The following is a 12,606-nucleotide window of genomic DNA, read 5'->3' as shown; positions in this document are numbered from 1 at the left end:
AAACAGAAGTGTTCTGTGCTTTTTGCTTTTAACACATGTCCCAGTAACAACCATTTCAGACAAAGGGTTACTCGAGTAACAGACACCAAAAAAATGAGCTGAATTATAACCCCCAACATTAGCTAATAAGCCAGACTAGCGTGCTGGAAGCTGACATTTGTAATGAAAAGTGACATGGCTGCAACACATTAGTGGGCTCCGTAACGGTGGGATGGGTTCCAGCGCTGTGGCTGCTCTCCAGACCGTGCTGCCGTGCTTAGGTACCGCAGCAGGACTCGGGGGTACAGGAACCGCAGCCAGCATTTTCAGACACTGGTGCCTAACACTGACATAATAGATGCCTGTAAAAAGGACCTTGTTTTCAGAGACGCAGGCTGTCTAGAGCACTTATTGACTGTACGGTGACTGTGGGAGCCCAGCACAGGTTGGTTTTTGGAGGGAACGTCCCTTTGAGTTCGGCCATCAGCAGGCTCTCCTTTCTCTGGGGCACGAGTGTCTGAGGGACTCTGATTAGAAGGCAGACGCAAAAGTACTACTGGGCACCCAGGGACTGTGGTAGACACACATCTGTGTCAGCTTTGGGCTGGCAGGCTAACTAGTCTTAGTTTCTTGCTGGGTTTACCAGAGCCTGCATGGCTCCTGCAGAGCCGCCTGAGCATCTCTGCCTGGTGCTCCTAGTCCCTGGGCCCTCGAGCAGCCCGTCAGGAGCCAGCACCTGAGCCTTGTGGGACCTCAGATGGCCATCAGAAGCCACAGAGGTGTCCTTGGCATCATGCTCCCCACTGCCCTCAGCCCCGCGTGAGGGGATGGATGGGTGTCTGAGCTGGCTCTCAGCAGAGCTGGCTCTGACCCACGAGGTTTCTTGGCCACGGCTCCACGCGTGGAGCCGTGCTGCCTCCAGACCCAAGCTGACCCTGGAAGGTGTCCAGCGGCGTTTGGCGGAGCTGCACTTCAGCTAATAAGCCCAAGCGGGCCTGAGCTGGCTCTGTGTCTCTGGCAGACAGAATATGCAGTTTGGGAAAAATGAGGATCAGCTGCAGTTTCTCTCTCAGCATGGAGCTAGGGAGAGCCGGAAAAACCCAGCCCCGGTCCCTAAACTGCTTCTGAACGCAGTAGCAGTGCAACCACTTGCGCTGCCCTCAGGGACGCCGCTTCCCTGGGCACAAACTTTACAGCTAGGAAGGGGACATGGACATTTGCTTTGAGTGAGCACCAAAATACTGGCTTTTCTTGCTTTGCAAATGTAAAATGCAGCTCAGATTATTCACTTTTGGTAACTTTGCAGAGTTTTCAATAAGATTGACATTTTCAGCAACTTTCAGTGCTTTTGATCTTATTTTAGATGCAGTTCAGGAAGTTTTTTTAAAAAAAAGGCCTATGTATTTGGACTTTTTGTACTTGTTTTTGTTAAACTTTGAGATTTACACAAGCTATCTCTCTCTTTTTTTTTTCTTCCCATGGCTATGAGGGCAAGAATCTTACTTTTCTTTAGGTACTCATATAACTCCAGCAGCTGAGGCTTTGTGAGGCAGCCAGCCATGGCCATAACTCAGTCAAATGTAGAGCTGGCCAACTGCAAGCTCTCCTGGCAAGGGTCCAGTGCACTTTCAGTACTGCACAAAGAGGGGAGAAACCTACTTACCCTCATAGAACTGAGCATATTGGGGAAATCCAGCTGCACGTAGCCAGTCACACGCTTCCTTTGCTTCAATTTCTGAGCAGAAAGAGAAAAGAGAAAAAAGTTGACACATTGTTATTTTGCATTTTACAAGGAAATAGTGAAGAGATTTGGTAGTATCTGTTTGTTGCTTAAGAGTACTGCCATCACTCTGAAGTATTTCTTTATAGCACCAGAAAATAAAATAGATTCCCTCAAAGAAATTCACCTGCCTCCACAGGACTCTGAGGTTTGTGTAGACACTCGGTGACCTGGATGAAGTGTTAATCATCTCCATGCAGCAGCAGAAGTTGCTCAGCCAGGTTTGTGGTCCTGTGTCCTATCCTCCCCCAAGGGTAAGTTGTTGGGGAAAGATGAAGATGAAGCAGGGCGGAAATGGGACGACAAAGAGCAAGCACTCTGTTTTCTTCTGCTCTGACACTTCTTGTGGAGAACAATCCCATGTGAAAGCCACTGAAAGCTCTGCCAGGAAAACCCCAGTGCAAGTCTCATGTTACTACTGTCCCCTCAGACTTCATATTACTGAAGGGACAATTGCACAGGTAGGATGCGCCTTCCTACCTTCAGCCATCTGAACCCCATTATGTAGATTCCCTCCATAGTGAATAGAGAGACAGTTACTTCCAAAGAGTGATTCATCTCACCTTAAAGAAGCGTCTAAAATAGGTGGGATAAATCAACTACTGACAATGCTTTTCCCTTGTGGCTGCAGGCAGAGGGAGGATAAACAGCTACAGGCATGTCTGTGCAGCTAAATAAAATAGATACAGGCAGTAGCTGCAAGCAGTGGACCCCAGACTGCTCACTCTTTAATTTTAATCCACTTCCAGGCCTGTTTTGGACTGTTTCAGTTATCTATCATGACAAATCTTTTCTTCAGAAGGCTAGTACTAAGCAGTGAAGAGAGGAATCAGTCTGTGTCATTTTGTCCCTGCCTCTTCACTATTTAGAAGTATGGATAAAGCTGATGCTGGATTAGGCTTCCCCTTTCAAACAGCTTTCACTGGGTCAGATGTATCCCACCCCTATGGAAGATGTGTGGGAATCATCAGTTGGACAAGAGAATAGTCCCTCCTTATTTTAGGAGTGAGAGTAGGTATAGGTGAGCATCAGGAAATGGAAGAAAATCATGTTCAAGTTGGGCACTACATAAGACCTAAAGTGTTTTGCACAGTAGGGGCAGATCCACCCCATGCAACTACTAAAGCAGCAGTAAATAAATGTCAGCTACACAAAAACAGAGGATAAATTTTGAAGTGTCTCCAGGGAAACAGATTTTGTGCACTCCAGCGGTCACACACATGGTTATGCACCCAACCTCTGAGATGGCCGATGCATGTTGACAGTAGGGTACCTCAATTTTTACCAAGCTCCATGGGCAGCGTGCCAGGTCCGGCTCTGCCCAGCACCCACACTGCCTGCATGTGCAGCTGCTCCCAGAGCAATTGGTGGAACAACTGAAGGTAGAGGTTCACCCAGATAAATGTGGGTTGCTGAGGAAACCTGGGCAATATCTCCTTGCTGCCCAGATCTAGATCAGGATCTACCACTTGAACAGGTTTGGGTTACAAGATCAAAGTCAAAACAACTCCTACATTTGCAAAACACTAAGGAATGGAGTGTGAGGGTGTTGAAGAAAGTAGACATTTTATTTTGCTTATTATGCAACCTGAATGAACAAGTCAAGGGTTTTAACACGTTTGTGGTTGTAAAACCTAGGCAGCCATAATACAAACCCCTAAATATAAACCAAGTAATAGAACTGGAAAAAGAAAATCAGGCTTAGTTGCTCTTCTGCGTGTTCTGCCTTGCATGCAAAAAAAATTCCAGTTGTAAATCTGTTTTCTACTAAAATGCGTTTTTATAGATAGGAGATGCTGGTGTGAATTTTTCCCCATGTTATTCTGTTCAAATCACTCGTTATACCCTTAATGACTTTACCCATTGAAGCTCACCATAAAACTTGCTTTGAATATACGCTGCAGTATGTGACCCACACACCTTTCTGATCCTCTAAATACTGAATCACACCAGCAAATTTTGTTGCAGAAATAAAAATTCAGAATACAAAGTCTACTTATCAAAAGCCCAATTTCCCTGAAGATGATTAGACAGCCAGTAAAGGCTCTGCAATGGCCACACTCATTAGCAGTGCTGAAAAGGTTTTACCACCAGGTCTTCATTTGCTTTGACATTAGTTCATGTCAAGGCCAAAAAAAGGAGTATGAAAGTACATTCAGTTCTTAACACTGCACAAAAGAATGAGCAGCTTACATAAAACGTGGCTCTCACTACTGCACATCTGTGTGCTGAAAGCACATCTCTATTATGTTCCAGTGAGACTGAATATTTTTATTAAATGCTTGGAGAAAAGACAAGTCTTTATACTTTTTACTTTTGCTTAATTCAATCTCATGAAACACAGATGAATCAATTCCATTTCAAAATGTATTTTACAACTCAGAACAGCTGTACGTACATTCTAGTTTCATCTGGCCTGGAAGCACAACTAACGGAGGCTGTGGGTGATGGAGAATGCTACCATTTAATGCTCTTATATGCTTATCATATTTCGATGTTTTTTGCAGTTGGCTGCTGAGAGGAGCTTGCTGAGCAGCCTAGAGCCCAAGCAAGATCTAAAACATCTCAGGTTGCAATAGATGAATAATTGCAGGGAATAACCAAGGAAGTAAATCTCACACTTTTTTGGGTTGGTTGTTGTTTGGATTTTTTTTTTATTAGGCTGTTTGTAACACTGCAACCAGTCATGACTGGCTGACGTTTCTCAGGGGTATTGTGACCGGTGTTGTTAACATCTTTGTCAGTGACATGGAAAGTGGGATTGAATGCACCCTCAGCAAGTTTGCCAACAACACCAAGCTATGTGGTGTGGTCGACATGCTGGAGGGAAGGGATGCCATCTGGAGGGACCTTGAAAGGCTGGAGAAATGGGCCCATGAAGACCTCATGTAGTTCAACAAGACCAAGTGCAAGGTCCTGCAAATGGGTTGGCACAATCCCAAGCACAAATACAGGCTGGGAGGAGAATGGATTGAGAGCAGCCCTGAGGAGAAGGACTTGGGGATGTTGGTTGATGAGAAGCTCAACACAACCTGAGCTTGCAGCCCAGAAAGCCAACCATATCCTGGACTGCATCAAAAGAAGCATGACCAGCAAGTCGAGGGAGGTGGTTCTTCCTCTGTACTCAATCTCATGAAACACAGATGAATCAATTCCATTTCAAAATGTATTTTACAACTCAGAACAGCTGTACGTACATTCTAGTTTCATCTGGCCTGGAAGCACAACTAACGGAGGCTGTGGGTGATGGAGAATGCTACCATTTAATGCTCTTATATGCTTATCATATTTCGATGTTTTTTGCAGTTGGCTGCTGAGAGGAGCTTGCTGAGCAGCCTAGAGCCCAAGCAAGATCTAAAACATCTCAGGTTGCAATAGATGAATAATTGCAGGGAATAACCAAGGAAGTAAATCTCACACTTTTTTGGGTTGGTTGTTGTTTGGATTTTTTTTTTATTAGGCTGTTTGTAACACTGCAACCAGTCATGACTGGCTGACGTTTCTCAGGGGTATTGTGACCGGTGTTGTTAACATCTTTGTCAGTGACATGGAAAGTGGGATTGAATGCACCCTCAGCAAGTTTGCCAACAACACCAAGCTATGTGGTGTGGTCGACATGCTGGAGGGAAGGGATGCCATCTGGAGGGACCTTGAAAGGCTGGAGAAATGGGCCCATGAAGACCTCATGTAGTTCAACAAGACCAAGTGCAAGGTCCTGCAAATGGGTTGGCACAATCCCAAGCACAAATACAGGCTGGGAGGAGAATGGATTGAGAGCAGCCCTGAGGAGAAGGACTTGGGGATGTTGGTTGATGAGAAGCTCAACACAACCTGAGCTTGCAGCCCAGAAAGCCAACCATATCCTGGACTGCATCAAAAGAAGCATGACCAGCAAGTCGAGGGAGGTGGTTCTTCCTCTGTACTCTGCTCTCATGAGACCCCACCTGGGGTACTGCATTCAGCTCTAGGGCCCCCAAGATAAGAAGGACATGGACTTGTTGGAGCAAGTCCAGAGGACAGGCATGAAGGGATCAGAAGACTGGAGCACCTCTCCTATGAAGAAGGGCTGAGACAGTTGGGGTTGTTCAGCCTGGAGAAGAGAAGGCTCTGGGGAGACCTTGTAGCAACCTTCCAGGACCTAAAGGGGGCCTATAAGAAAGCTGAAGAGGGATTTTTTTACAAGGGCATGTAGTGATAGGACAAGGGGTAATGGCTTTAAACTGAAGGAGGGTAAATTTAGATTAGATATAATGTAATATAAGACCTTTTTTGTCTTATTCAGAGGACAGCAGAAGGGGAGAAGTGCAATGTGCTGCTGGCCAGCCAAAGATATGACTTTGCTCATACAAGTGTATTTCTACTGGCTAAAAGCACCTGTTCCACCCATTCCCCTCTTGGCCACTCCTACAGTTTAGGTGAAAAGGAACAGCCAAGGATTTACTCCTCAGCAGTCACCAAGGGTGATTTCTGTTATCTCGCTCTGAGCATGTAATCCAAGTTATAGCTCAGAATGCAATACATTACTGGATATTGTAATGCTTTCATTACTGCATATTGTAATGCTTAAAACATCATTTGAGATGCTCAGTTTAACCTTCTCTTTCTGTGCACATACTCTAATATTTGCTTTTTGTTACTTGCTAGTTAAACATCAGTGAAGACTGCTTTGAGAAGGGATGAGTACAGAACAAAAAAGACCTAGCTGAAGCTGTCAACGGAGGGTTGCAGAAGTATTTTTGTCAGTGTTGGTCCAGTTCTGTTTGCACATCAAGGCTAACGCAGGTCTGAACCAGCCTGCAGCAGCTGCACTGTCTTGGTACAACCCTGTAGGACCTGAAAAACTGCAAGTGTTCACAGGTGACTCCCAGGCAGCTTGTGAACAGCACAGAGAATGGCTGTCACGCTGAGAAGAGTGATTTGAGAGATGACATGGCTCGTAGTCTTGTGCTCAAGTGCTTGCAGGAGCCACAGGTCCTCGCAGAAGCATGTGAGCCACCACTGACCCACAAGCATCATTTACCTTGACATGACCAAAAGGCTGCTCACACCCAGCGCACCTGATGGTGGGTTTGTGCTTATGCAGTACTGCCCTGCTCTGCTGACTGAAAAAAAAAGTCAGGTATAATCTACCTACTGCTTTCCATTTACTTGGGCAGCAGTTAATGACAATCATTAATTATTAAAGCTAGATGATAATCCAGTCACAAATATCGACAAGCATCAATATGTCTCACAATACTTAATTCTCAGTGTGGGGTTTTTTTTTCATTTTTTTAGCTGAAGTTTGACAGTCTCTCTTTTCCATTTCACTTTTCTACCAGTAGCAATTTATAATTGGGATCTGCACACACAAAAACCTTCTTTGAGAAGGGATGACTACAGCACCAAAAAGCCACAATTCTGCAGAGATCATGTGGGTGCTCCGGCTATTCTGGGGCTGAAATGGAGATAGTTTCTTGCCATCTTTTTCTCTCTCCCAACACTTTCTCTGATTCTTCACAATCTGCTCTGACAGTGCCCAACACCAGAGAAAGGCTCCAGCAGCTACCTGCCAGCAAAGGGGACATCCTGCCCTTCCTGCTACTGCCCCGGCTGGCTTCTTCTCCTGCTTCCCTTCATGCCACACCAGCTCCTGGCTAATGCTTTGCAGATCTAGCTGAACCCTCTAAACTGGTAGAAAGCTAACTGCCCCAAACCGGTACCAGTCTGCTCTTGGATTAGCAAACTGAGCCAGATGCTCTAAGGGTCCTGTTTAGTCCACATCAGCTACATTTTAATGAGCACAAGAAAACCAAACCACCGGGACAGTGAAAGAGAACTGTCTAAAAAGTTGTTTGGAGAAAATTGATCTGTCAAGAGAAAATCATGTAAGTAAATGAATTTTCTAGCTTGGGATCTTTTCACTGTCCCCGAATATTGGTGCTAAGACCTAGATATTACAGTCCTTTCACTTTTCCTGTCTAGAAACCAGCACATTTCATCTTGTTTCTGCCTCCCTACCATTCTTCCCCCTCTGTCATTTCTATCTTTTGTTTTGGTGTTTCTCCCTTTTTTTTAAAACTGTATCTTTTTTTTAAGATTCAGATATACTTTTGCACAATGCAGTGAAAGAAATAGCAACTAGAATAAATAAGGTACATAATTATCCCATCTATTGCATTTATGTCAACTTTATGTGATAACTTTTATTATTCATCTGTCTGTAACAAATCACTGTTTGCGCTTACTTTTTTATTCCCCCTATATTGCTCACCACTTAAATCTAATTTACAAGACTTAAGATAAAGTATCTGGGAGTGTTAGAGAAAATGATTAATCAAGTCATTGGAAAGGAGCGCATTTTACTGTGCAGCCGCATCAGTGAACTCCAGTGGCTATCACAAGGCGGTCTGTTAGGTGGAAGAGGTCTCACAGCTCATAGGGTGTGTAGGTGGTTAGCCTGATGCTATGCTTTACATTAACTTTGGGTCCTTGTCTTACTCTCTCCTTCAAGAGGAGGAAACCTGTTGGGATGACAGAGATTGTACTGCATCTTCCAGAACAACACCTATCTGGAATTTTAGGGTCAGTTTGGAGGCTTAGCTCAGCCCTGAGTTTAATAACACCTTTTACTCTCAGGAGCCTCTGTGGACCTGTGTGAAAAGTGAACCAGAGAACACTCCTAGGGAGGAAACATTCATCGTGTCTTACACCTGAGGCACGCTCAAGGCAGCTGTAGACACTGTGTGGGAGAGCTTCCGCCTTGCCTAGCTGATCCTTGATTCATCCCTTTTGCCTCATACGCTTGTCATGTCAACAGCAAGCCGTGTCACAACCCTGATGTCTTCCCAGAAGGGCACTCATGAGGACAGATGGGATCTGCAGGAAAGCTCAGTTCAGGCTGAAGCTGTATGAGAACAGGTCCAGCAAGTTTCAGCTTCTTCTTGCAGCCCAGTCTAAGATATTTCTCAGTGAGTGGCCCCCATTACTCTTCTGCCCCTACATCTCATAGTCTTTAAGATACTTATCTGTGTAACTCTTATTCTTATTTTACAGATGGGGATTTAAAGGAGTTCAAAGCACATAAGCTGGTTAGAAATAAGGTTGGTGGCAATTAGGTGCTTGACTACTTTACCTGCCTATAAAAAGAGAATCATAGAATCATAGAGTCTTTGGGTTGGAAGGGACCTTTAAAGGTCATCTAGTCCAACCCCCCTGCAATGAGCAGGGACATCTTCAACTAGAGGAGGTTGCTCAGAGCCCCGTCCAACCTGACCTTGAATGTTGCCAGGGATGGAGCATCTACCACCTCTCTGGGCAACATGTGCCAGTGGTTCACCACCCTCATTGTGAAAAAATTCTTCCTTCTGTCTAGTCAAAATCTACCCTCTTTTAGTTTAAAACCATTACCCCTTGTCCTATGGCAACAGGCCCTGCTAAAAAGTCTGTCCCCATCTTTCTGATAAACCCCTTTAAGTACTGGCAGGCTGCAGTAGGGTCACCCCAGAGCCTTCTCTTCTCCTGGCTGAACAACCACAACTCTCTCAGTCTGTCCTCACAGGAGAGGTGTTCCATCCCTCTGATCATTTTTGTGGCCTCCTCTGGACCCTCTTCAACAGGTCCAAAATATGGCTATGTCACTCCTTAGTAATACCTTTAGAAATCTGGTCTGGACAGACCAAATCCCAAATTTCTGATACCTAATCCCATCAATTTGTTGTACAGCTACTCTGTAACACTAAAGGCTGAGAGGTTTCCATTGAATGTCATTTGCAAGGCTACTTCAGAGATAAGAAGTTAGACTTATGATAGGGTGTAGGTGCTAAATTGTAAAGAAAAGGAAAATATTTGTAAATGTGAGAAAAGATTACTTTCCAAGGTCATGTAGGAAATTCACAGCAAAATAGAGGCTCACATCTATAACTTGCAAGGAGCAGGTTAATACCTTAACTACTAGATTATTGTCTTGCTTCACTACTGCAAGCAGGATGGTGTAGATCATGGAAAAATACAAAGCTTCTCATATTCCCTAAGGAAGAAGTCCCATGTAATTTAATAAAGACAGATAAAATTTTCTGTAACCTTTCATGTTGCATTATACCCACCAGAATTCTTTAAAAAGGAAAATTCTAAGTTTTTATTTATAGTATGGCATAAATTTTTGTGCAAGGGATATTGATGGCTCTGAAATTATTTAGGCTTTTAGCATAATTTCCTGAGAACTCTATTTGAGGGAATGCTTTTAGATAGAGCTCTAATGGTGTACCCCATTCCCTTCCACTCTGCGGGACTCTTCCAGAAGAATTCCTATAGTAATGCAAAGGTAATTGTACCATGCACCCATAAAATTACCATTTATAGTACAAATGTATCATAAATAGAATAAAACATAAGCATACAGTGAATTTATATGATTTTACCATGGTGCATACTATTCTATAAATCCTGATAATAAGGTTTTCAAAAGTGGAATTTCATTGGAATTATTTTATATCATACTGTATAATTACTGTTAGAGGCAAGGTCATGTTTTGCAAGCAAAGAACAAATAAAGCTGTCAAAGTGTTATTTTAATAGACCTTAAGCTTTTGCAGAATATCGTGGTACCAGTAATAATACAATAAAATATGGACCTTTTAAACTACTGTGGCTGAATATAATTCAAATGTCAATAGAAAAAGATCCTTTCGAGCTCATGAGTAGTTTCTTTATGTGTAATTCTTTACATTTGGTGAATAATAGTCAGATGATGTCCATTCATGTTCTGACTTCTTAGAAGGGTTGAAAGTGAGAAGCGTGATTATTTATGGACATGAAAAAAAATCTCATATGCTGAGAGATGAAAAGATTGGGACTGTTTACCTTGGAGAGCAGATGAATAAGGAAGGGTTATGATAAAAGGGTACAGAATCAGGGGTAATACAAAAATAGGAAATTGGAAACTTCTATTCACTCTGCCTTGCAGCACAAGGACAGGGAGATTAATGAAAAGGGAGGAATGAAAAAGAAGAAAGGCAATCTGAAGTGATAGAGTATTTTGTTAAAGCAATCTATAAAATTTATTGCCAAAGGACATTGGCATTAGACGAGTGGACTCAAAACTGAGCTGGTGTCTTATCTGGCTACTCACTGCTACCACCACAGGTTTGGAAAAGGATTCACCAGAATGGAATAAATGAAACCAAACTAAAGACAGTGTTATGAGATTTTTTTTTCCCCAGTTAGATGACCCCTTATCGAGCTTTTGCTTCTGAGCTACTGACATTTCTATTGCTCAGACATAGTCCGGGACTATATAAAATGTTTCTTTCAACCATGATGACAATTGTTTTGTTCTCTACTATAACCAAATGCTGCACAGCCCAGCTGGGAGAACTATCATCAGCCTTTTATCTTGAGCATTTCCCAAGAAGAAATGTGTGTTATTCCAGCAAGGAGTTAGGAACCTAAGTCCCCTTTGGGTGAAAGGATTATGCTGAATTCCTATTCTAAATTAATGGGATACTGGTAAAACTGGTAGGCCTGAGATTTATAGCAGGTTCACCAGGCATGAAACTTTACAGGTCTGGGAACAGGGTGTCTGTATTAATATTTTTTATATCTAGATCTCATCAGAGCTAGGTATATGACATAATGGTTTCACTCATGTTAATAACACGAAGGTATCCATGCAAATAGCATTGCAACAACAGGGAAACCACTAACAGTTCACAGTGTAGGAGACACATTTGTACGATGTGCTACACCCCACCAAGTTTTTAAGCTGAGGTGACTCGTAGGGGCCATTGAAGCAGCCAAGCACAACAAGCCAGCAGGGATGGACACAGGGACACATAAAGATCTCAGGAGCAAGAAATAACCTGAGGGACTCCTAATTCAGAGTAATGAGCCCCCCTTCCAGATAGCCATCACTGTCCCTAAGAGTCTTTAGCATAAAATCTGTTCCCATGGAATTCTCCCATTATGTAGACTTCTAAGTAACACCCTCTGCTGAGGTACAGGGTGTTCACACAATTAGGTATCTAAATATGAGAATGCAATGAGATTTGGACACCAAGTTGTCTTAACACTTGAAAGTCTCAAACATAACGTTAATAACACAGCAAAGATGTTTAATAGCACCAACCAATGGTGAAAAGTCACATCCACATTATATGGCTCAACTATGTGATAAAACCAAGAGATTCAGGTCTTCTTTTGAGTGACCTCTCCAGGTCTTTGGTTGCTACTTATCATCATGATAATTTCTATTTACTGCTGGTTTCCCTTTCTCCTTTTCTTTCTGTGTCTTCCATTCCAAAATCACTTAAAGCTAACTCTATCTATTTCTCTGACATTTTTGCTACCCTCTGTCCCACATGTCCACTCAATTTATACAACATTGCTCCATGCTAGTTTGTTTCCTTTTTTTGGCATTTTCCTTTTTTTTTTAAATCCATCCTAACCCAAAAAATCTCTCCCTATCTTCAAGTATCACTTCAAAACCACTTTTCTTCTTAGCTCACAATTGTACAATGATTTGTACAATGCAGCACTTTGTGATGACACTAATAAAACAGTAGCTTGCATCCCACATCTCATTTTGAGGCACTTTAAATGGTTATAAAAACTGATGCGAAAGTTATATATAGGGTTCACTTCATCCCTGGGTGAAATGCAGCTGCATTACAATGAAATGTGGCAGCTGCATAAACGAATGCTGCAGCAGTTTATAACAAGAAACAAGGAGAATACTTTATCCAGCTGAAACTACTAAAAGGATTTATGAGATGGATAAAATTCAAATAATATATATATATAGGGAGCTGACAAGGACACCAGGCTCTCCTCCTTTTATTCTTAGGAAAAATACTCTGGTATTGCTAATG

At 42.8% G+C, this 12,606-nt stretch overlaps 1 protein-coding gene across 2 annotated transcripts in view; it reads right to left on the bottom strand.

Moving 5' to 3' along the window:
- The window catches only part of STARD13 (StAR-related lipid transfer (START) domain containing 13), a 121,641-nt gene that overhangs the window by 34,184 nt on the left and 74,851 nt on the right, over window positions 1-12,606 (bottom strand). The window contains exons 1-2 of one of the 2 annotated variants that reach the window (XM_010295740.1): window positions 2,992-3,016; window positions 1,643-1,714 (exon numbers count right to left, since the gene is read on the bottom strand). In XM_010295740.1, coding sequence (XP_010294042.1) covers window positions 1,643-1,714; window positions 2,992-3,016 — 97 coding nt within the window. Of the gene's footprint in view, window positions 1-1,642; window positions 1,715-2,991; window positions 3,017-12,606 lie in introns of those variants that run through there. The other variant, XM_010295739.1, reaches the window with a different exon arrangement.

Source organism: Phaethon lepturus, unplaced genomic scaffold (assembly GCF_000687285.1).
Source record: "Phaethon lepturus isolate BGI_N335 unplaced genomic scaffold, ASM68728v1 scaffold951, whole genome shotgun sequence".
Classification (NCBI taxonomy): Eukaryota; Metazoa; Chordata; class Aves; order Phaethontiformes; family Phaethontidae; genus Phaethon; species Phaethon lepturus.
The sequence above is the reverse complement of the archived record's forward strand: the minus strand, read 5'-3'. Positions and strand labels throughout refer to the sequence as shown.